This window comes from Monodelphis domestica, chromosome 8 (assembly GCF_027887165.1).
Source record: "Monodelphis domestica isolate mMonDom1 chromosome 8, mMonDom1.pri, whole genome shotgun sequence".
Classification (NCBI taxonomy): domain Eukaryota; kingdom Metazoa; phylum Chordata; class Mammalia; order Didelphimorphia; family Didelphidae; genus Monodelphis; species Monodelphis domestica.
This window is the reverse complement of record NC_077234.1, coordinates 55455799-55482389: the sequence shown is the minus strand read 5'-3', so window position 1 is coordinate 55482389 and position 26591 is coordinate 55455799. Positions and strand designations below refer to the sequence as shown.

Below are 26591 nucleotides of genomic sequence, written 5' to 3'. Positions count from 1 at the left end.
GAAGAAATCAAAACCATATATAGGTACATGTAGAAAAGCTCTAAATCACTACTGATTCGGGAAATGTAAACCAAAACAATTCTGAGGCATCATCTCATACCCATCAGATAGGCTAAAATGGCAAAAGGACAAAATGACAAATGTTGGAATGGATGTGGGAAAGTGGGGAACCTAATACATTGTTGGTGGAACTATAAACTGATCCAACTATTGTGGAGTTATGGCCAGACAGCTTAAAAATCTGTGCACCCTTACACCCAGCAATAGCATTGCAATGGTATTGAAGTGCCTATTTTGTGAGGAAGATATCAGGGGAAAAGGAAAAGAACTTATATGTTCCAAAATATTTATAGCAGCTCTTTGTGGTGGCATAGAACTGTAAACCAAGGAGTTGTCCATCAATTAAGGAATGACTAAACAAATTGTGATATATTACTATGATGGAATGCTACTGCTGCATAAGAAACAATGAGAAGTTTAATTTTTTTAAAAACTTGGAAACAGATACATGAGATAATGGAGAGTGAAATGAGTAGAACCAAGAGAGGATTATATACAGCTATAGATGCAATATTTGGAAAATGACTCATAAATATTCACCTCAAGAATGAACTGAGATTTATAAACATGAAAGACATACTCTCTCTCTTTATCTTTTCACTGGACAATGCCTTCTTTGATGCAGGGAGAAGAGAGAGGGGCTGAGATACCTGGAAAAAATTCTATTAATAAAAAAATAAAATGATAGTAGAAAAGAGAATATAAATATAATCTCCTAGTCAATACTTCTATCTGATGAATTATGATAAATCCTTTTCATGAACAAATGAAGGATCAGTCATATTACTTTCCAATCCATTGGGGGCAGGCTGGAAAGACAAATGAGGCAGGGAAAGCAATAGGGACATACCTAGTGACTAATGACTCCTTTCAACGAGATTTGAGCTATTCCTTCCTATTGACCCATCAGTCTTCCTTTACGTTATATCATCACAGAAAAACCAGTCATGGGATCATAGATTTAAGAGCTGAAAAGAATCTCAAAGGCCATCTAGCCCACCCCCCTTGCCTATTACAGATACATTTTATATTCCAGATACGTTTAGGTTAGTTCATAAAATTACCATTGAATCAGAATTTTTGAGAGCTAAAAGGAACTTTGGTACCAATATCAGAGTCCTCACTTCACAGAAAGAAAAATTGAGACCCAGAGGGACTAAATGATTTGCTTAAAGTTACAAATTTATTCTTGACTTCCATTCTAGTTCTCTTTTAACTGTTCTTTTGAAATAACACTGATGTTTATAATGAAGATACTAGTTGAATTCTACATCAACTTTTGAGAGCCACCAAGAAGTCTTTGACTTTGCATGTGTTTGTGTGAGTAACCACTTAGCTTCTAATGTCAGTAAATGAATTATCATTCATGCACTTAATTAAGAATCTAGACAGGATAATGCCAAATGAACTTTCTAAATTTAATTAACGTGCAAGAAATCTCTTTTAAAAGTCAACTTCAAGCTTGTACTGTGTACCTCATCATTCAGTATTATTCTGCACACTTCATCTGCTGGAGAAAGTAGAGGTGTGACCTACATGTAATGACTGAAACCATTATTTGTCTTTAACTACAATAATATCATAGTGAGTTTAATTAAATATTGCCCTTGTTAGACCTTCTTATTCTATTTCATAGAGATTTAACAATAAATAGGATTAAGGAAGGACATTCAATGTTTTCCCCCACTTATGGGAAATTTTAAATGTGCTTTGGTGCTGAGTTGGGGGAATGGTTATGTGCGGAGTTTTATGTCTCACCTTTGGATCTGTAAAACAGGAAGCTGAGAATAGATTCCTAGAGTTGACCTAGTCTTTAAGTCTTTCTAACAAATCCTAACTTATGGATGAAATGTAAGCTACCTATATACATGGGATAAAGCAGAGTAAAGCTTCCTTATTATATACACTATACCCCAAATCCTGATCAATCAAAACTCATGCCCACATCTAGACACAGATTAAGAAATGAGAAAATATCCATGAAAAATCTAGTTTTATAATTAAAAAAAAAGAAAACTGTAGTATTTTTCCTTGTGCTCTGAAGAGCTTGTTAGAAGCTCTATTTCATGGAGTCAATATTCAATCAGAAAGTCAATCCATTGACAACAATTAAATGCCTACTATGTGTCAATCAAGGTACCAAGTATACAAAGCAAAAAAGGAATTTATATTCCAACAGAGGGAAGCAACATGGCTATATATATATATATATATATATATATATATATATATATATATATATATATATATGTATATATATATATATGTATAAAGAGAACATATGGAATCTGTACTTAAAGAATTCTATGCTAAATAAATACAAGGCTTTGTTTCTGTTTTAACAAGAAGAGATAAAATGTTCTAAAAACTAGGGTCAGCCATATAGTCAAACCAACAAGCATTTGTTCAGTGATTACAATGTGCCAGGCACTGTGCTAAGTTCTGAGATATACATAAAAGCCAAAAGAAACTGCCCTTGCCCTCAAGGAGCTTACATTCTCATGATGGGAAACTCTATATTGCAGGGAGTTGGGGATAAAGGAGGTGTCTGGTGGTGTGACAACAGCAGAGACAGTAGAGGTCTGGGGATTTCCTCAGAATTGAAGGTCTTAGTGGAACTCACCAATGGAAAAAGGAGACAAAGAAATGTTCTGGGTTAAGAATGACTCAGGGAATGAAGGAATTTTCAGGGTCAGAAGGCAGATGAGGCATGATAGCTAAGTCTGGATAGAGTTAGAAGTAAAGGCAGGAGAAGAAAGGAATATCTTTCAAGGTAAGAAGGCACTGGAGTGAAGCTTGAAGCAGCGTAGATAGGTAGTAAGGGCTGCAGCAAAGTCTGCCCAGTCTGTGGCTCTGTACTCATGATAGAATGGTAGGGAGCTGTTGTCTCTATCATGGCGATGCTCAAGGCTTCAACCTTGAAGCTGCCCATCTTGGAATGCTGGCTCCTCCTTTACTCCCTCAGGGGGCCATATTTACTGTATCTCATCTGGACCCCATTCATCACACTGCTAGGATGAGATACTCCTACCTCCTTATCTCTTCTTATTCCCAAGACCTAGGTTCAAATCGCTCCTTGGACATATTTTGGCTGTGTGCTCTTGGGCAAATTATATAACTTCTCAGTGCCCCTTGACATTTCTCTACAGCCTAAATTATACAGATTCTGATCTATATCAACAGAGAGAGTTTCATTACTTAGGGGTTTTCTCAACCAATTAAATTGCATCTTCAGTCCCCAAGCCCAAACAAACCACTTGGAGAAAGTGTGCAGCATAGAGGACAGAATGCTGGCCTTGAAGTTAGAAAATCTGCGTTCAAATTTTGCCTTTGGCATGTACCAGATCTTTGACTCATTTAACTATTCAGTGCCCTACACAGCTGTTCAAAACTTGGTCACAGATTCAGCCACTACTTTTAGCTATTATTTAAAGATACACTTTACAGACTGGTTCATATAATCTCCATGGGCAGCACACAATTTTAAAGATCTCAAAGGAAACTTCATTTTACAGATGAAGGAGCAAAGGCATGAAGGACTGAGTTATTTGTTTGGTCTCTTGACTCTCAATCCAGCATTTTCCACTACACCATGTCAATTTTTAAATATAACATGTTGGTAGGATATTTGCAATGAAGATTTTTGTCAATATCTTTTTATATACTATAAACTACTCTTTTGTCCATGAGTTGAAATTCTGCATTAGGTAAACTCATGTCTTATTTAGAACCTAGAATGGGAGTCATTATTTTCTTAAGTCACTGGTTTGTCTTTCATTCCTACTTAGCTCCAAACATCACATATGAACCTGCCGTCCATGGATATGAGAAATCAAGCATATTTCCAGGCTTGGTTCTTTGAGCTTTGGTGATTTTCACCATTTCCTTCTCATGTACTCTTCCTTGCAAGATCACTCTTCATTTTTAAAAAAGCCATTATCATCGATAAGGAAATTAAAACAAAGTATGCCCAATCCCACAAAAGAGAAATCTGTTTGACTCTAGGGACCTTGCTCAGAGTTTTTCCAAAGGTTTTCAAGAGGACTATGCATTAAATGACTAAGCTATGATATTCTGTATGATAACTTGACTTTAGTAATTTTCATCTTAAATTCAATAATAATTAAGTTGCTAAGCTAGGTTGGTAGAGGAGTGTCCCTAAAATGGAATTCATTAGACACATGAAATCATAGGTTGGGACCAAAAAGAAAAAGAGGGAAAAAATTCTTGAAATTCCACTCAAATCTATCACATTAGAGTCTTAATTTCATTTTTCATTATCTTTCAGTTTTATCTTCTGTTAAGGTTAGGATTCTATGAAATCAGGGTAGCTAGGTGGAGCAGTGGATAGAGTACCAGTCAGGAAGACCTAACTTTAGATCTGGTCTTAGACATTTCTTAACTATGTGACCTTGGGAAAGTCACTTAAATCCCATTTGCCTAGCTCTTGCTCTTCTGTCTCAGAATGTTTACTAAGACAGAAATTAAGGAATTAAAAAAATTCTATGAAACTTTCTCAATCCTAAAATAAAAAATTTCAATGTGATTTCAAATTTAGAAAATGGATTGAATGTGCTTTACAAAATGCAAAGCACTGAATACGTTATCATCATCACCAAATATACCACTAACTAATAGATGACTGGTCAACAAGAGGATAGTCCTTAAAAGTAAATGCAGTGTATTCTGCCTGATGAAATCCTGTCTTGAGGAAGGCGGTGAGTGTGCATCTGGAAATTCACCATGATACGGAATGGAGGACTCCCACGCCAATATCTACTTCATAGAATCAGGTGTTCAGTGGTTGTTTCCTGACTTCTTAATGGACAGTGAAGGAGATGTTTTCTTTTTGGGTGGCTGCTGAAAAACAGACAAGCAGCAGAAAAATAGTGTAGAAGGACTATCACTTCCCTAGTCATGGATGCTAAGCTCCCCTGATAAGCCTGGGGTCATATTACCTTTTAGTTGTTATATCATGCTATTGACTCATAATAAACTTCCAATCTACTAATGTGAAATGAAAGAATTTAAGGTTGCATTTTTTACAAAACTATAGACAGCAAAGGGTAGCTAGGTGGTATAATGAATAGAGCACTGGGCTTGGAGTGAGGAAGACTCATCTTCATGAGTTCAAACCTGACTTCAGACACTTAATAGCTGTACGGTCATGGACAACTGAAATTTAACTCTTGTGAAATCTGTAAAATGAGCTGGAGGAGGAAATGGCAATCCAATCTAATCTCTTTCCCAAGGAAACTCTCAGTGGGGTCACAAAAGTTGGAGATGACTGAAGAACAACACAGAGAGCTAATATGGAAGTCAGAGTCCTTGCCTTGAAATCAGAAAGACCTCAGTTCAAAAACTGCCTCTGAAAACTACCAGCTATGTGACTTTGGGCCAATCACCTGCCCTCTACATATGTTCATTTCTAAGTTTCTAAAAGGGAGGTGATGCTATATGTAGTAATCTCCTCTCAGAGCTGGTGAGAGGTTTGAATAAGTTAATGCATTTAAGATGTTCTGCAAACAATGAAATATTATTAAAGCATCAATTATTCTTAAATTCATCATGATGTCTGAAATCACAGGGGATTATGGGATAAAGTATGCAATTTATAGAACTAATTTACTAAAACTAAATTGTGTTATTTTAGGCTTCACACTTTTAAAATGATGACAGGGAGGTTAGTTTACCAGAAATGGGGCCACAGGGTCATTAGCAGCAGATTGACACATTTTCTGTCATGGGGCCAGTAAAACTCGTGTTCCGAATGTGGCTCTTCTCTAAAGGCAGCAGCCTTCCTCACCTTGTCTGTGTAGAAGGGGTGACCTCTTTTAGATGAATCAGGTTATACTTGAAACATCTGGAGGGGAAAATTATATTTTCCATGGTGAACCCATCTCTCTCACTACAATTGTCTAGGACTGGTGTCTGAAGATCTACTGAGCCACTTCTGACCTGATTTTATAAGAATTAAAACCAACCCCCCACTTTATAAACTAATTCACAATTATAAGGAGCTTTAAGGTATGCAAGCACACAAAATAAATTATTTAATTAATTCTCATAATACTCCTACAAAGTGGGTGCTATTATAATTTTTATTTTATTACCTTTTAGTTTTTGTTTTTAATAGAGGAAAGAACTGAGGCTCAGAAAGATTAAGTGACTTGCAGTTTGCCGAGGATGGGGGAGATGTTATGGTGGTGGTGTCACCCAGTTGGCCAAGACCTAAGGCAGAAATCAACCTCAGGTCTTGCTAGCTTTAAATTCTGCTCCATGGCCTCTACTGCCTCTCCAAGGACAGTATTATTTTTCTGGTCAAATCATAGGAAATTCACTTTTGGAAGTTAGGGGAATTTAAGTTGCTAGATGAAATATTCTAAATTACTGCAGAAATAACTCTTTTTCTAAATGAGAGTATAATATATTGAGATTTTAAGCAAGGTATGGAGGTGTCTCCCTTGTAACAAATGAGTAAATCAGGCCCTGAAAGAAACCAAGACATTGAATTCAAACATGGCTAGAAGACTTGGTGAATGTTTGAGAAACTCCCAGCCTCAGTCTCTAGTCTTTTCTCCTTAGAACAAAATCCAAAATGATCACTCTTACTAAGGTAGGGCCTTGAATTATTTGGGGGAGAGGCAATAGCCCATTCAAAAAGGACTAGACTCTCCAGATGACACATTTCAATTAACCATACCCTCAGAAAGCTCCATTTGCCTCTCCATTCTGGCCCATCTCTCTTTCTTTCATATCTATTCTGTATTTGCTGCCTTAAAGACTTGATAGCACCCAAGTCATAGATTTAGTGTATTGGAAATATTTGATCAATGGGTTCTTTACTGATTACTTTACATATTCTGTTCCCATCTTATTACTTTTTAGTGACCTGAAGAAACTAAGAGAATTTTCACACATGTTTCCCTGGACTTCCCCTCATCTCCAACAGACATTTAATTTGGTCACCCCAAAGTAGCTTAATCACTCTAAATAAAATCTAATTCATTAGAACTCTTTACCCTTCTCCCTACATGAGTCTCCCAACATTTTTCACTATGTCCCCAAAGTGATGAAAAGACATCTGGTACATATAAGTAGGCTGTAACATATTTTGTTGATTTTCAGTTGTGTCCAACTCTTCATAACCCCATGGACCACAGTTATCCATGAATTTTTCTTGGCAAGGATACTAGAATTATTTCCCACTTCCTTCTCCAGTAATTCCAGAGGATCCTTTTTAAAGTCAGATAATCAGAGAATAGGTTCCTTGCTTAGGGTCACACAACTAGGAAAAGTCTGTGACCACATTTTGAACTCAGTTCTTCCTGATTCCATTACCACTGCTCTTAACCAATGAGCCATGGCTATCTCTAACATTTACTAGTAATAACCTGTGAGTTAGAAATAGCTTAAATGGCATTGTCAATGAAAGTACAGTACAATATGAGGAACCCTGAATTTGTGTTTGAAGGACATCAAGTCTCATTTCTGCCTTTTATTACCTTTGTAACTTTGGGTAAGTTGCTGTCTCTTTGGGTCTTGGTTTCCTCATTTATAGTACGAGATGGTTAGACCAAAGGGTTTCAAGGATATTTGAGCTCTGTGTCTACAGTCCTCCCTAGGACCAGAAAATGAATTTGGTCATGTATTGAAAATAATAGAAGACCCAAGTGCTATAAGTTATATTAGGAAAACCAAATGATCAGCCTCCAAGCACAGGGTCCCTACTCTATGGAGGGACTATAGAAAACTATGAAAAAGGATGATATACATGAATCTGAAACTGTATGTAGGTCACAATCTGATTTAGCAGAGGAAATATTCTTGTCAATGTGATCATAGATTCACTGAAGTATTGACACATTGATTGCATAAGAAAATTTCATGCTCTGGGCATGGACACTTACTGTGGTTCCTGACATTAAAACTGATCCTGGTAGATAGCTGCTTTCAAATTAATCTCAAAGATGAAATGGTCCTATTCATCAATCAATTTCTAAATGAACTTCAGAATCGATGGGGGTTTTGCGAGCATCCCAACTGAAGAATAGGCAGTCTCAAAAATCTATAACCCACTGAATCAGAGGCAATTATTTTTTCCTAACTCCCTATACATGCACCAAAAAAAATCCATTGTTTAGAGAATAATGTTTATGACTTACATAAGCTAAGTTGGGCTAAGCACCTATTATTTTCTTCACTGGAAATAGAGGTGAGTTATTTCTAAGGGTCCCAAGTCTAAGTGGGCACCAGACAATGCCAATATTAGACATCTATATTAACCAGGATGCTGATCTGGTTTAACAGGAGTTAAGGACTTATAAGTTCTCATTGAGGAAAGACAATCAGTATTTTTTCAGTCTTGTTTTCCTACCACAACTATCTCTTTATTATCAGAAGCTCCCTGTCCACCAATCATCACCATAAGCACTCTTCTTTTCAAAACTGACATCCCACCCTATGAGTGAAATAGAACTTTAGCTCTCTGGGGCATGGGATGTTTGCTAGTTTTTTTGGTGCTTCAGTCCCCAGATGCTAGAGTATTTAATACTTAATTAATATTTGTTGAATTGAATTAAGTAAATTAAATAAAGAATCAAAGCTATTGTATGCTTATCTTACCTTACCTTCTTTCTTTATTGACTAGATATATAAAATGAACCTTCATGTTCTAGACTAAGAAATAATTTTCTTGGTAGATAAGAGATTTTTGGATTAAATGATCTCAAGTGGCTTGATGCAGCTGTTGCTGGTACCTAGTCTTCTATTCCTGAGATGTAGGAAAGGTAACCCTGGTGTGGTAGAGATATCCCTGAATTTAAAGCCAGTAAGATCTCTCTATTGGACTTGAATTTTCTCAGCTTGTAATTCTTCAGGTCTATCACATGGAAAACCATCCTCTTTCTTCATTTAAGCATTTCCTGAAACACCATCTTTTTCTCCTTTGTTAGTCTTCCATGACAAACAGGAAAAAGGTAGCAACTGTTCATGAAAATATCTAGGTTCTATGACTCTCCGTATGACCATCTGGGTCTCAGTTTCCTCTCTAGAAAAATAAGAGGGTTGGACTCAATGGCCTTCATGATCCCTTCTAGCTCAATATTTGTACTTCCATAATCTTCTACCTCTCTAACATTGTACCAAGTCTGGAGAGCTTCCTTCAAAGATCAGTTCACATATCAACTTCTATTTCAGACTTCATCTGAACCATCCCTCCTATTGTTATTGCTCTCCCTACTTACTTGATTTCATTTTGTGTGTGTGTGTGTGTATGTGTATAGACACACATTGATATGTGAACATAATATACTTCTCCCTCAATCTCCCAAACAGAAAAGGGCAGAATGCAGAGCCTACTTGGTTTTTCATCTTTTCTTCCCTAACATCAATCAGTTAACAAGTCAATGAATCAACCAATCAACAGGCATTTATTAAGTACCCACTATGTGCCAGGTACTCTGCCAGATTCTGAAGATGCAAATAAAAATGAAACTATTGTGAGGATACTATATAAATATAAAGAAATCTGGCAGGACATGTATCACTGCATTTAAAACTCCATAGATATAATCTCTTGACCCAGCAATACCATTACCAGTTCTATATCTCGAAGGGATCAAAGATAGGGGAAATGTATCTACTTGTACGAAAATATTTCTAGTAGCTCTTTTTGTGGCAAAGCACTAGAAATTGAAAGGGTGTCCATAAATTGGAAAATGGCTGTGCGGTTCATGATTGTAATGGGATACTTTTGTACCATAAGAAATGATGAATGGGATTATCACACACACACACACACACACACACACACACACACACCCCTTGGAAATTCTTATATGAAGTGATGCAAAATGAAGTGTAGTGAAGAACCAGGAGAATGTCATACATGGTAACAACAATAATGTATGATGATCAGCTTAACTATTATCAGTAGTTCAAGGATTCAGGAAAACTCCAAGGGACAACAACAAAACTATCCACCACCACAGAAAGAACAGATGGAGTTTGAATGAAGATTTTGAAGCAAATCATTTTTCACTTTATTCCCTTTATGAGTTTTTTTCTTATATAAGTGATATGTGCCTTCTTCCACAATATGGCAAACATGGAAATCTACATCACATGATAGCACATGTATAACCTATATCATATTACCTGTCTCATAGAGGGAGGGAAGAAGGGAGATAACATGGATCACAAAATTTCAGAGAGTGATTATAAAAATTGTATCTACATGTCATTTGGAAAAATAATAAAAAGAGTAAAAAACACAATAAAAATTCAGTAGGTACTCCATAAATGTTGAATTGAATTGTGGTGGTCTATATTTGCACACTTGGACATAAGCAATCTCAGAAGGATACTATACAACTTAAGTTTTTCAAAAATAATGGTCATTGAATCTAAAAATATTATCCAGAATACAAAAGCTAAGTGACTTTCAGGTGGGGGATAAACAGTAGCAAGCAAAATAATAATAATCATTAACAGATATTTCTGACAAGGAAAGGCTTTGAAAATGTTGTTTTGATCCTCTAGAAGGAAGAAAAAAGATAAAATTACCTAAAATCTCTCTTATCTGTCTCCCTTCTCAAACCTCTATGGAAGTAAGAGCCAGGGATAGTGATAGGATTAAGGATAGGTTGTGGACCTGTAATATCATTGGTAAAGAAAAGTCCCAGTTGTTGATTTCCTGTACCAACCAGTTAATGCTCTGAAACTTATAGCATTAGATGGTCATCTAGACCACTGCAAGCTAAATGGTTTACCAAAGACCACAAATGCATTAGAGACAAGACTTGAATTAAGTTCTTCCTGATGTCAAGGATAGGTCTTTTATCCACTATGACATTCTACATTATATGAAATGGAGGGATTTAAGAAATGTTTGCCAAATGGAATAGTTGGGTTGTGTATTCTCCTTAGTTCTAGTGAGATCTAAAATTCTTGGCAGTTTTGAATGATCTTAATCCACTTTCTTTCCAACTGACATGGAATTGATTGGGATTAGAAATATAGTTAGAAGGTGGAGCACTAGGAATATAGAAAAGACAGGATAAAAGAGGGTCAGAGAAATTTAAATAAAGACAAAGATACTAAGCAACATTTTCATACTGAAAACTGTTATAAATGATCACTTTGTTACCAACTCATATTTAATACTTTTAGAAAGGAAAAGTATCACTCAGACAAAAATTTACAGAGAAAATCCTTACTTACAACATCTGAAACATGGTGACATAGAATGCAGTTTGAAGAATTCTCTCCTAAATGTCCTCTGAAATTTAGGAGTGCCCATTTATGTCAAACTTAATTTCAGAGGACATTTAGGAGAGAATTTTGTGAAGATGGACACATTTTCAAATATGAAAAAAAAAACATCGATGGATCTGTGATGTTTGCAGTGTGGCTCTTCTTTCTGCTGGTGAAGATTATGACTCACCTACATCTTGGTATCATGAATAATTCTTGCCTGTATCCTTCCATATACTTTGCAGAGAGGATTTAGCCCAATGACATGAAAACATAGAATATAGAAGAGACTTCAAAGGTCATCAATCCCAGACCCATCATTTTCCAGAGGAGGAAATTTAAATATAAAGATGTTAAGTGACTTGGGTGAGGTCACACAGTCTATAAATAACTGAGTTGGAATTTCAACTGGGGTTCTCTGACTTGAAATTCAAGACTCTTACCGACTCATCATGGAAAGTGTTCTAGGTATTTCATGGTTATCAGTTTAACCACTGTGTATTGGGTCATCTCTAAGCCATCTTTCTAGTAGCTATAAAATTTCTAGGAAAATGGCCTATGATCATATCAAGGATATGGTTAGTGAAAAGGAGAATGGAACAGGCAGGACTTTGTGGGCATTTTTCTACAGCAGACTACACAATAAATAACTTCCCTCTCTCCCACATAAAGAGGTATCACAGAATACAAAGAGGTTTGCTGCCATTTCAGCATGTGTCTTATATAGTATCCAAATGGGACAAGAATTCTCTATTGAGATATACATTTTATTGCACTTCATTTTCTTATGCATTGCAGATATTAATTTTTTTAAAAAATTGAAAGTTTGTGGCAATCATGCACTGAAAAAAATCTATCTGTTTTATTTTTTCAACAGCTTATACTCACACTATGTCTATCATATTTGGGTAATAATCACAATTTAAAACTTTTTCATTATTTTATATCCATTGGGGGTATCTATCTATTATCCATGATCTTTGAGATTATTCTTATAATTGTTTTAGGGCACCACAAATTGTGTCCATAAGACCTCAAATTTAATCAATAAATGTTTTATGTGTTCTGACTGTTCATTGGACTGGCCATTCCCATAACTCTTTCCCTCTGCTTGAGCCTCCATGATATTGAAATTAGGTTAACTAACAATCCCACAATGGCCTCTAAGAGTTTAAGTGAAATGAAGAATCGATCTATGAGACAAATTTCATTGTTGTCTTATTTTAAGAAATTGCCATATCCACCCCAACCTTCAACCACCACCACCATGATCAGTCAGCAGATCAGCATCAAGGCAAGATCCTTCATCAGCAAAATAATTATGACTTGTTGAAGGCTCAGATGATGGCTAGAATTTTTTAGTAATAAAATATTTTAGTTAAGATATATACACTTTAGACATGATAACAACTTCATACTTAATAGATTATAGTATAATGTAAACATAACTTTTACCGGCATTTGGGAAACCAAAAAAATCATGTGACTTTTTATTATGATATTCACTTTATTGTTGATTTCACTTTATTCATATTATTATTATGAATATCATTTTATTCAACAGTTGTGCCTATTTGTGAATTTATTCTAATTCTGTTAAGTCTTGAACACTACAAAACTTCAGTAAGATACATAATCATTCAGAATAGATTGACCTAACAATTCATACAGAAAAAATCAAGTGGATGAAAAATATTGTGCTGATTGGCAAACAGCTCCATAGGCAATCCATACAGCTAGTTTATCAGGACACATTCTTTTTCAGAGATAGTAGGGATGGACAGTGAGCTAGGCCATAACTGAATAGAAGAAAATATGAGGAATAACATTGAGAAATTTTTCAGAGCTATCAGTAACATAAGAGAAAAATTCATCTTAAAACAAAACACCAATATTTTCCAGTGATGCTCTATGGTAATGAATTCTAGAATACCATATTCTCAGAAAAACCAACTTTACATCAGCCAAAGGATTTGAGGAAGTCTCATAGTGGACATAAATAGATTGTAGTAAATTATGCATGAGAAATTGGGTAAAAGGTAGCATCAAAGAAATATTTGTCTATGGGAAAAAAAAGAAAAGAAGCAATAGTTGTGTGCCAAGAAGTAAAGATCTAGTTGGTACTCATAACATGATAATAAAGCTATAGAAACATCTTTTTCCAATCAGGTGGACCCTTTGCTGAAGACTGATGTAAAGATATGTGCAAGAGAAACAAGGAATGAAAGGCTAAGAAAGGGTTGGATTCTGAATCAAAGGAGGGAATTGTCTTCACCAATGATTGGATCACAGAGCCACTGATGTTCCAGATAGTCTTCTCTTCATCTATTTCTCCATCCTTTCTCTACATGACCCTCTTATCTCTTTTTTCCACAAATGCAAGTCCTCAATTAAGATTTTATGACATAGTAACTTTTGCTTGACAAGGGAAAATTCTGTTTGGAGAGAGAGCATAGTGGGGAATGATTGTGATGCCAGAAAAAAAGACAAGAAACACTTGGTAAAGAGTCTGGATAATAAGCAGTTCAAAAGCTGCCACTGACAAATGCTATTTGTGTGACCTTGGGAAAATGCTTAAATAGGCCAAAATCATAGATTTAAAACTGAAAGAGATATCAGAGACCTTGTCCAACTCCCCTATTTTATAGTTGAGAACTTTGACTGTGAGAGAGGTTGTTACTGCCCCAAATCACATAGTTAGTAAATGTTTAAAGGAGAATTTGAACTCAAGTCTTCCTGACATCAACCCCCAGGCTCTATCCATTTCACTTCCTAGGAGCAGTTTGGAGAGAGCTGAAAGAATACACTTTCAATTACTGTATAATTCCCCTAACACAATCTAATCTACTTTCTACCTCCTATTCAGTGCTGGGCTAAGTTCATTGTCCATCTATAGTATCTCTACAAAATTATACATCAATCAATCATCAAAGACTTACTACGTGTAAGCCACTGTGCTAGCTAGGTGTTGATTTAAGGGTTAGACAACCAAAGCCTAACCAAAACCCAAAAGAATCTACCTTCAGTTCGGTTTCTTCATTAGACATTTTTCATGATGGTAGAAAACAGAGAGACCTAGTCTCTTCAACCACATTTCCATCAACTGCTAGCCCTTGGGTATGAAATGATATGCAATGGGGTGAGATTGTTTCAAGTCCCCACAAAAGAGTGGCCATGGCAACCCTTGATAGAAAATATAATCTCGTTAAATGATGTAGGTATCCACTTAGCTTTCCGATTCCCTTTACTTATGAACCAAAGCTATGGGTTTATATGGCATTTGAGTTTTGATGAAAAAAGTAATAATAAGAATGGCAACCTTGGCAAGAAAATTTCAGACAGATTTTCAATCTGTCATATCAAAAAGAAATGGACTGATTTTATTCAAACACCACATTTTATATATTCCATTTCATGGTTAGAGGAAGAGCTTATTTTCTCTGAGGTTGTGAATCGTGGATTTTGAGTCAGAAAGAATTTCAAAAGTCATCTAATCTAGCACCCTAATTTTACAAATGAAGATACAGCGGTCTGGAGACTTGTATGACTTGTCCAAGGTAAAACAGCCAGTAAGTGACAAGCTGGTGACATAAACTCGATTTCCTTTGGTGCTTAAACCTACAAGCTATGGTTTTAAAATCTGTTATTACTGGGCATATTTATGGCCCAGAATGGTTCCATGATGATTCTTCCAGGTCGCAGGATCCTCCCACTGCTAAGATCGATTAAGTCAGCACTCAGGAGGTTAATCCTCTTGGAGGGAAGGTAGCCAAGACTTTGAAGTAAAAGTGATTTGAACATTGAGCTAATACTTCTGGAAATCAGAATTGTGCAGCTGTAGTTGACTCTCCCACAGCTGCATCTTATAAAATGAAGGCACTTTGGATCTAAGCAGGAAACAGGAAACTCATAAAGTGAGAATATACTACTCCCCACAAAAGTGGAGATGCCTCATCATGGCACGAGGGTGACCCCGGATCCTTAGAGGCTTGGTCAGTCACACAAGTCTGACTACCAAGCTGGGAAGCTTCGAAAATAAGCCCACTGATGAACTGCAAATGTCTGTTACCCAAGGACAAACTTAGCTTAAGTCAGAGAGGCTCACTAACCAGATGGTTGACCAGTAGGTCATTATTCTTTGCAATTCCAAGTTTTCAGACTTAGCAATGTCCTAGTAGGATGGGGTTATACTTTGTGTTGGTGGAAGAACTACTCACACAGATGAAATTACATAATCAGAAGAGGGGAAAACACACAGACTAAAAAACGTTGGCTGGAGGCATTTCATAGCCATAGAGGATAATAATAATACTGTTAATTTTAGAGATGCTACATTGGGCCTCAAGCATTTTATGGGTACTTAATTAGGAATTAGGAACACTTAATAAGGTGGTCTTTATTGAATCATAGAATCAAAGAAATAGCTAAGAAGAACCTCATAGATGATCTAATCTAGGAGATCTTGAGTTCAAGGATAGATTTCAGGTTGTTTGTGAAAAGGGATGATAAAAAGATATTACATCTTTGCTTTCACTAATCTTTGGTTTCCTCTGTAATCCAATGTGCCTTGTTTTATGTTTTTAAAAACATTATTCTTAGAAGGGGTTCATAAGCTTCACTAGACTGCCAAAGAAGTTCAAGATGCAAAAGTAGGTCAAGCAAACCAGATTCAGTCCAGCATCTTCATCTTAAAGATAAGGAAGCCAAAGCCCAAGGAGGTTTATTGACTTACCCAAGGTCACATAATTTTAGAGGTGGATTTTGAGCTCATGTCCTTTGTTTTTAGAGCCAATGTTCTTCCACAGGACCACACACTTCTTATTAAATTCTGACTTTGCACATAAACTAGCTATAAAGGGGTCATCTTCCAACATACATAAAGGAGAGCAGATTCTTTTAATTCCTCCTGAGATTCTTCTTTCTAAGCAAAAGAGCATCTGGAAGAATAGTGGAGTTACTCCTAGCTAAGCAATGGCTGAAATAAGTTGCAAGCATACAAGATTAGAAGAAAAAGATAAATTCAGCTTCCACTGCTTTTTTCCCCCATATGGGAGAGGGAATGCACAAAGCATAGCAACCAGATGGGCAGAACATCAATATGTCCTAAGAGTTCCATTTACACCCTGACCATACCCTATTTAAGGCTTTGTGCCACCATCACATATGGGGGTGTTCTGGGATACCCACTAGTTTCTCATATTCTGTATGGAAGGATAGCGCAATCCTATTTCCTTCCAAAACATTCAACCTCTAATTGTGCCCACACATATGGATGAGTAAGGATTCCTATCACACTTTTACACAAAAAAGAAGATTCATAGCCCTTACCAATAATAATTATGGATATGTATGTCATCCCAAATGGAATCAAGGCCAATAAGAGGCAAGCCAGCATGGTGATAGGGTGACAAGTGGCTGCTGGGGTGGGTGAAGGAGGATAAGCCTTCTGGAATTGGCAATCCTGGGATATTGACCAAAAAGCTAATTTCAATTCACTTCAATAATTACTTATTAAGTGTCTATTATGGTCAATCCACTGTACCAGATGCTTGGAAAATGAAGAAGAAACAGCTTATAATCTAATAGAGGGAATAAGACTGATTCACAAATATCTATAATCTAAATTATAACACAATTCACATTTTGTAGCATCTTCAAGCCACTTCAAGTTCACTTATTCACTGTTCACTCTCTCATCGTTGGAGACATACTCGCAACAACCCAGTGGACTAGATTTTGCCTTCATTTTATAGATTGAGGAACTAAGGTTCAGGAACTTCAAATGTCTTGCCTAAGGTCACACAGCAGCTGTCGTAGCTGAGATTCAAACTCTAATATTTGAACTCTAAGTCCAGGTCTCTTTCTACTACACTAAGGTGCTTACCAGTATAAATGAAAGATCCAAAGAGAGTATTTTCATTTTCTTTATTTTCCTTTTCCCATCTTCCCACAAAATCCCCTGAATTCTCTCTCAATCTTTTTAAATCTCAAAACACATCTGGCTATAGATATGAGTGTATATATATATATATATATATATATATATATATATATGATGAATTTAGTTCACTATCTAGTACATCAAATTGCTTTCCCTCTATAATGATATCTATATGTAAAAGAAATGATCTCTGTAAGGTTTTGTTATTGTTTCAGCCCTAGCTTGCCCACACCGATATTAATAGGCACAGAAGCTCTGACTTGCTCCATTTCTGGTGTGGTGCAACCTTTATTAGGCAATCTAGTTCTACCCACTGTTCCCCAGGGGGTCACCAAATTAATGCCAGACACAGTAAAGATACCTGATCAATTTTAGCCTCCTGCTTCTCAGAACTCCAGAGCTTGGAAGATCCACTGGCTTTATCCTCCCCAGGAGCAGAGATTGCAGGCATTTGTCACATGCCCCCATAACCCCATAACTTTGCTTGTGAATCTTCCAGACAAAATCAAATTTGGATGAAGGATAGAACTATTATTAGCCAAGGCAATAGGGAAGAAATACTGGCTTCAAACCAAGAGTGATAAGGTATATTATAACACATATTGTCAATTCCCTGCTCGCTCATTCACCTTAGAGACATCCTTCTTTCATTCTATTTTTTGAAGCACTATTGATGAGCTTCGCATGATGAAGAGAGTCTATCAAATGAGAGTTGATCATTCAAGTCCTCTATGGAGCTCACCAAAAATTGGCTGAGAGGAACTCTGAATCACGTAGAAGGAGTTAGATTCAGATCTAAATGTGGTTTTCTAAATGATAAATATTAATTGGTGATAACACCTAGCTTAGCTAAGTAGGAGAGAATTAGCTTAGAAAAGGACGAGAAAAATGCAAGACATCCATCGCACATAGTTCTCTTTTATCAATTACTGAGTCACAGAATAATTGAAGAAGTAAATGAATAATTATGGAGTGAGATTAACTAGGGGATTTAGGGGGATTGAGGATTTTAAATTGTATTAATTGAGAAGAGAGTGAGTTAGGCACATTGCAACATAATGACTACACTTTCAGTACAAAGAAAAACTATTCAAGTTTGTCCCCATGGCATCAGGTGCTGTCACCTCCTACTCACTGGGTCAGGGTTAGAATTTGTGAATTTCGGAACTGGACTGAACCTAGAGATCATTTCATCCAATTCTCTCAGTTGTCACATCTGGGCTTTCTCAAACATATCATAGAAGAATCCAGCAGCCTTGCAACATGGTTTAATTAAATATGTCTTCTGGTCCAATTCTGAATGACTGTCTCCTAATAGACTCACCCTTCAAGTGAACTGACATCTGCTTTGAGGTGGGTTGCAAGCACAACTAATGTACAAAAATCCCCTTAAATTACTTCAGGTCTCACTAAGCAGCTTGACTGGCTCCCTTCCATTTTCATAATCTCATTAAGGCCTCATGGTACAGTAGAAAGTGTGCTGACTTTGAAGACAGAGAACCTGGCTTTGGGTTCTGGCTCTGCCATGGGGCAATTTACTTTTCCTCTCTGAAAATCAGTTTCCTTCATTAGAAGTAAAATTAAGGATTAAGCAACATGACCTCTAAAGTTCTTTATAGCTTTAAATCTTTGACTTCCTTCTACTTACTGCATCTCCCAGTTGCATGCTATCATCTTTTTGCAGATGGAGAGACTAAGACTTAAGTGACTGGTCCAAGGCCACACAGCTACTTGAAAAACAAGAATAGTATCCAGACCTCCAAGGGTCTGGATAGTTCTGATTGGTTATTATATGTTTATAACTATACAAGTACATACCTAGAACGATACCATCATGGATGGCTGAATGGTGTTACCCTGGGAAAGGAGAATACATTATTGACCTAATAATATTGCGTTCTGAGTACTTACTTTTCACTAAAGAAATTAAAGATCTTACTCATCATGTTGAAGGGAAGAGGAACATTGTACAAAATAGAGGTGAGGAAAAATAGAGGTGGTTGGATGGAGAAGTAATGAATTTGGAGGGAGGAAGGTCTACTTTCAAATCCTACCCCAAATAATGGTTACATCCTAAAAAAAGTCATTTCACCTCTGTGAGTCAGTTTCCTTATCTGTAAAATGATGACATTAGACTTCATGGGCTCTAAGTTCTCTTCCAGCTCTAAACCTAGGATCCTAGGATCTATATAGGATCATTTGAGCACCAGCAAGATAGAATACATATTTTAGAAAAGGTAAGTCCCATCAAGATTTCATGATTCTCTCATTCCACTGGGAGAGGGTCCTAAATATGGTTTCATTCATTAATTCTCAGAAATTCAGTGTTCTTATAGTATTAATATTAATTATTATATAATCACTTTAGTCCTATATTAATAATATAAATAAAAATAATTAATATAGATATAGTAATGTTATATTAATAATGTATTAAATTATTTTAATTATATTATATTTTATAATTATAATACATTTATATTATATCTAACAAATGTGTTATATAATACATTTATATTATATAATTGTACACAATATAATTATATATGATACATATAATAATATGTTATTATATGTGTATATAATGTGTAATAATTAAATGAATAATATAATTATAAATCCATTAAACCTTTATTATATTCAAAGCTAGGCTCTGGATTCTGGAGATACAATTCAATCCCTGCCCTCAACAAGTTTATATTGTCCTGAAGGACAGAACACTAAAACAGCTAAAGGGACACAATACTATTTGAAGAAAAGACTGCATTAATAACTCTAGGGAATCTGGAAAGACTTTCTACAGAAAGTGTCACCTAGGTCTTGTAGAAAGCCCTGGCACAAGAGGTAGTCTGTAGAAAGCCATAGAGTAAAAAAAAATAATTGTGGAATAGTAATTAGCCCTACTTGCCATAATATGGCATGTCTGAAAGGTCAGCTGGAGAGTGATTGTCAGAAGCTTTAAGAATCCATAATAGAAGAGGGGGCAGGTAGGTTGATCAATGGTTAGAGAGCCAAGCCCAGAGTTGGGAGTTTCTGGGTTTATTTACTTTAGATGCTTCCCAGCTGTGTGACCCTGGGCAAGTCACTTAACCCCCACTGCCTAGCCCTTACCACTCTTCTGCCTTGGAGCCAATACACAGTATTGACTCCAAAATGGAATGTAAGGGTTTTAATTAAAAAAAAAAAAGAAATCAAACTTCTGAACAGAACTCAAATCTATCCCCTTGACTTCAAATCAGTAGCTATGACTCTAAAGTAAATTAATTAAAAGAGAAGGAAACCAGTTTTTACAATGTAATGAGACCATTCAAATCATTCATTCATTTTTTCATTATATCTACTAAGCACTTAAACAAAGTACTAAATTAGGCATTGGAGAGACACAAATATTAATCTTTAATAGCCTAAAATTGTCATAAGACTTTTGGGACGCCATGTATAATTAAGTTTGATCCATATAGTATAGCTTCAATGTAAGACTAGCCATTTTAGAAATACCACTCACTCTGTCAGGCCATTAAAGCACTCTTAAATGTACTGGAATAAGACTTTACTCAATAATTTGCCAGTTGCCAAAAAGTTAATGCAGCTACCCAAATTTCCATTCTGTCCCTATGAAATAGCTTATTATACACTGAAAATCTGGCTTAACATGTGTTGGGTAATAAAACAGAAACTAATCCCTCCAGAAACTTCCCCGAAATGGGTTGAACTGATCTATAGCAGGGAAAAATATCATTTTCTCAATAACTTCCAAAGACTTTTCCCCAAGCTAGCAAAAGATACAAATATAACACATGACGGAGATATTTTTAAAAAATTAAAAATGTGAAGAAATAACACATAACACAGAGAAACCAGTGACAAAGAAAATGATTCATGTCTTTCCAGTGAATGAAAATGACATTCCCAATCTCAAACTTCATTCTAATATGGATCCATTTTTATAACCCCACATATGTCCTCTGGGAAATGATAGACTTGGGGAATTGAATTATCATGGCAACATTAAGTCTTCAGTTAGGAAACATCTTCAAAGTAAATACTTCATGCTCAAAAGAAAGTATGATCAGAACAATTACCTGGATCTGTAGCAGACATCAATGAACCGAAAAATAAACAGTCAGTGAAGTGAAAGTCTCCATTTCTTAACTGGCCCATTTGTACCATTGCCTTCACGAAGCCATACATTACCAGCCTGTCAAGAAAGAAAATTAGATCTTCAGATGTCAAGCATCACTCCAGCAGCTTTGCCATCATTGGCTCGTCTCTATTGTAAAGTCCCTGCTATACAGTTTTACCTCTTTAAGTATCCTCACTAGTTATGGGTAACTAGGTGGCTTAGTAGGTTGACAATTGTACCTGGAGATGGGAGATCCTAGGTTCAAATCTGGTCTAAGGTACTTCCTAGCTGCATGACCCTGAACAATTCATTTAACTCCAATTACCTAGTCCTTACCACTTTTCTGCTTTGAAACTAACATAGAGTAATGATTCTAAGATAGAAGCTTTTTTTAAGTATCCTGCCTACGGACACAGTCCAAATTGCCAATAACAGAAATCCACTTCCATCTCAGCTGCTGAAATATGGCATTGGGACCTCCATGCCTCCTACCAAATGCCATCAATCCGGTTATTTGATGAGAGGTGACAAGATATTTAGAGCTTATTTTTTTAAAACAGAAAAATAATATACAAGAAGTTAAAGGGAGCAAGGATTGTGAAAAATAATCTGCCAACAGAGGTGACTCACACAAATTTATTCTCACAAATACCTGGTATAAACAGACATGTTGACCTACTCATATATCTTTAAATGGATTGATTGCTTTTCTGCTTTCTTTGTTTTGTATCTTGGGAATCTAAAAAAAGTGTTCAAATCTCATTTCTGTCACTGTCCCAGTAAGGAAGTTAGATCATTACAGGGCAATCAATCAACAAGTTACTTAAAAAATATTCTCATCTCCCTGTTTATATCAAAATTCTACTCTATTACTGATAGTTTCTACTAACCCCCTCTCCAATTAGCTATTGAAAGGGTTCCTCAAACAGTCTACCACTGCTCTTTTCTTAATTTTTTTTTAAATTTTAACTCCTAGAAGAAAAGTTCAAGAGGTTGTTAAATTGGACTAAAATGTCTATTAATTATGAGTGGTTCTGCTGGGAGACTGCCATTTTGGCTTATTTCATAGGTTGTCACGGGCAAAGCATTTATCGCCAAATGGTCTAGGCTTTCAAAAGTGGACAAAAATCTCTTTTAGGACAATATTAGATCTTTTTCAGAATAATTGAGAGAGCTGACATGTTCTAATTTAGCACTATGGAATCTAGATCATCTCCACACCAAAACAAAGCATCAGAGTATGGACCTGTGAGTAGTATTTTTACTATTTGTGGATGTTTTGGTTTTGCTTAAACCTGTGGTCATGTTGAAACTGTCACGTATACCTGACATTGTCATTGTTTTGGGTTGATCTTATGACTAGAGTTACAAATATGATCTGTTAAGTCACTAGGTGGTAGGTGATCAGATTTCTTACAAAATTTAAATCTATTATAGAGTAATGATGTTAATAAGAAACATACCAATAATTTTAAAGTAAATAATTATTTTTTCAAATATTATTTTTTCTGAGTTTGTATCATTTTTATTTCTGAGATTACTAAAGCTTAAAACTATGGGGGATAACCTGCATGCATGTATTTATATGCATTATATATAGTTATAGCTTTGGATAAACTTTTAGAATCAGAGTAGAACTTTTAAAAAATGTCTCCTTACAGGCGAATGTCCAGTTATAAATAGTGTGAACCAGAGCTGTCTGGTAAAAAAATGAACTTAAATAACTTTATGGTATAAAAAAGTTAATGAATATTTAACTGAAACAATTGATAATAATTACATGGACATTTATGGAGCACTTCGACATTTGCAAAATGAGTCACATGCATTCTCTTCAAGAATATTTAGAACAACATTGTAATATGGGTACTATGATGTCACTGAGTCCATTTTATAGGTGAGCAAACTGGGGCTTAGAAAGATTAAATGACTTATTGACTTTCCTAAAGTTTAAGTGTCAGATGTAGGATATTGACCAAAGTCTTCCTTCCTTGATTGGATTGTATTCCTTGAATCCAAGGTCAGCATCCTACTCCAAATACTGTATGCCATGATGCCTCTAAAGGAGGGATAGTAATAGTCGTAACAACTCACATAGGATACAGTCAGTTTTATGACTCTTTTGCTAGATGTTGCTGGATTGCTCTCTAGAGAGGTTACATTAATTCAGAATGCCACCAACAATGTGGGTTACTCCCAAGATCAGGATTAATAGATCATAGGATATGATCAGTTTTATGATTCTTTTGGTGTATATTGCCAGACTGTTCTCCAAAGAGATTATATTAGTTTGTAATGCCATCAACAAGGTGCAACTGTTTCTCCCAAATGCCACTGATATTAAATTTGATTGTTATTGTCATTTTTCCAATTTGATGTGTGTAAGGTTAGCCCCTTCTAGTTAACTCGTGTATAAGTTATAGAGGTAGCTATGAGATAGATTGAATGCTTGTTCTTCAGCTGTAACAAACAGGATGATAAGCATTCTCTCTGATAATGAAATGACTTCATTTTAAACATGAATTTTACTGATATCTTGTTTATATAATATATTCTATTTTGTATATATCATACTGTTTATAATATATTTACACAATTGTGTTGATGCATTCTAAATTTTTCCCTGTATCCCACAAGCTAGAGGACAACATGAAGACAATTATGAACAAGCAAGATATAAAAAGGACAACTTGAGGGTAGTCTCAGAGAGAGACGTTATGATCAAAAAGAACTGGAAAGGTTTCTGATAGAAAATGGGATTTTAGTTGAGACCAAAAGAAGTCAGAGAGGTGAGGAGATGAGGAGGAAGAGCATTGCAGAAATGAGGAAAAATAAGTAAAAACTTGAGGAATTGAAAGCTGGAGTGTCTTTTGTAAGATACTCCAAGGAGACCAGCATCCCTGGATATAGGGTGTGTGACAGCAGGTGGGAAGGTCTTACACTGATGTCTAAGCTTCTGGTTTGCTGGAGATCTACAATCCCATAGCACCTCAAAGCCTTGTTTTATAGATGAGGAAATTGGTGTCTAGAATGACTACCCAAGCTCATATAGATAATAACACTTGAGGGCTCTTCTATTTCAGAAACTAGTCCAGGGATGTGTTCGCTTGACAATTCTCCATCTGTATTCTGACTTTAAATGAGATAATTTAAAAAAACAGGATTCCTGGATCATATCATCAGGTCTCTGAAGAAATTCCTTTTCTGAGTTATGACATAATGTTAAATCTATACCTTAAATAAAAGGTCAATATAAGAAACATCTGTATGAATGATGTATCTATGTCTTTTGCAAAATATAGTTGAAGAAACTGTCCATTATGTTACTTAATGTTCCTTATAGAAATACCTGCACAATTAATTCCTCTAAGCATGTAATACTAGGCATGAAGTCCTAAGTTCAAATCTGGCCTCAGACACTTCCTAGCTGTGTGACCCTGGGCAAGTCACTTGACCCCCATTGTCTAGCCCTTACCATTCTTCTGCCTTGGAACCAATACACAATATTGATTCTAAGACAGAAGGTAAGGGTTTAAAAAAAGAATGTAATACTAGGAAAAATTTGTATTGAGAATAAATATGTTTTTCCTTTTTTCAGACCAGAACAATCTTATGATCCAACGTGTTTCCTTGTTTGTTTTAGTGCACAGCTAGATTCATTCTCTATGTAATTTATTCATTTTAAGAATATCTAGTTCTTTTTTCTTTTTGTTTTTGTTGTTTGTTGCTCAATGTATGCCTCTCACCCAACTGTCCCATTTTACATGATTTTGATTCTGTAAATCCAATAATGTAGTCACTATTCCACACTCATTATCTCCCATCTCTGCAAAAACTAGAAGGATTTATATTTCTACATCTATTCATTGGAGCCAAACTTGGCTACTATAATTTGATAGCATTCAGGTTAAACTGTTTTGTTTTTGTTGTTTTCTTTTCCATTTATAGTATTACATATTATCTCTTGTTTTCATAGTTTATTTTACTTTGTATTGAGTCCTCAATTCCTTTTTGGAAGCAAGTAGTAGAATAAATGATGGAGAGACAGATGTCTTCAAACATGAACATAGATAGAAGACATAGATATGCACATAACTGTTAGCATTTATACAATTAATAGCAATGTGAATATTGTAAAAAGACAGATGAGAATAATCAACTGACAAATAGTTCCAGTTTAGCGTCTTGTTTCTAGAGAGTAGGCACAGGACAAAGAAGACAAGATGAGACATTAAGGGTTCTAGACTCAAGTCTCATTTTGCTATTAATTCTCTAGACACCCTTGAATGGGTCCATTTTCTTAGCTTCTTTATTTGTAAAATGAGGAATCTGAACTAGTTATAATTCTAACAGTCTATCATTCAAGATAATGGAACACAATATGGAAAAATGGACTAATCTTTTAAAAAATTGAGATACTTTAAAGTTTGACTAAGAAAAAAAAAGGACCTTTTGCTTCACGGTATTGCCTCGTGCTGCTGTAGTGTTTGAAATGACTACACCAGAGTCCTAAAGATCTGTGCAAATATGTTGTCCATAGGATGAAAAAGTAACTTACAAGGAATTATTATTCTCTTGTCAATTAATGGTTATGCTACTTAGCAGAGGATACCCATAGACAGAGTGAGATTCACAACAGCTATATTTTGATAAGAAAAAGGAATAAGAAAAGATTTAGAGCCTTGAGTGCTGGAAAGGAAGCAGAACCAAAAGGAAACATCATAGGGAGATCCCTCAGTGACTAGGATAGAGCATGGGAGAAGTTTTGAAAGCCTCTGATATAGAGTATGGTAGAAAATTAGCATAAACAAAGACAATGGATAATTAAAAATATGGTGGACAACCAAGAGGAGCTCTACCTACTGTCAGTGAGACGGGTCTAGAAAAAACAACAACAACAACAATCCATTTAGAGTTCCCTTAAATGCCTAATAGGTTTTAAATGAATGAGGATATGAAAGTGCCCAATTCATTCAACCAATCAATATTTATTGTGTTTAAGGGTATTAATGTGTTCATTTTGGTTTTTATCCTAATTAATGTGTGATAAGTGTGGTTGTTTCACAATGTACTTATATTCCACGGTTACAGGCAATCTGAGACTTTTAAAACTATTTTATTGATACATTTTGGTTTTATATGATCTTCCTGTCCCAAAGCATCCCCCCCCCACTCTGCTTCTCAGAAAACTATTCTTTATAATCAAAAATT

General features: G+C 35.6%; 1 protein-coding gene across 1 annotated transcript in view; it reads right to left on the bottom strand.

Moving 5' to 3' along the window:
* SLC9A9 (solute carrier family 9 member A9) overlaps positions 1–26591 on the bottom strand; it is a 747353-nt gene that overhangs the window by 546185 nt on the left and 174577 nt on the right. Inside the window, exon 5 of the mRNA XM_007502095.2 lies at positions 21340–21455. Coding sequence (XP_007502157.1) covers positions 21340–21455 — 116 coding nt within the window. The remainder of the gene's footprint in view (positions 1–21339; positions 21456–26591) is intronic.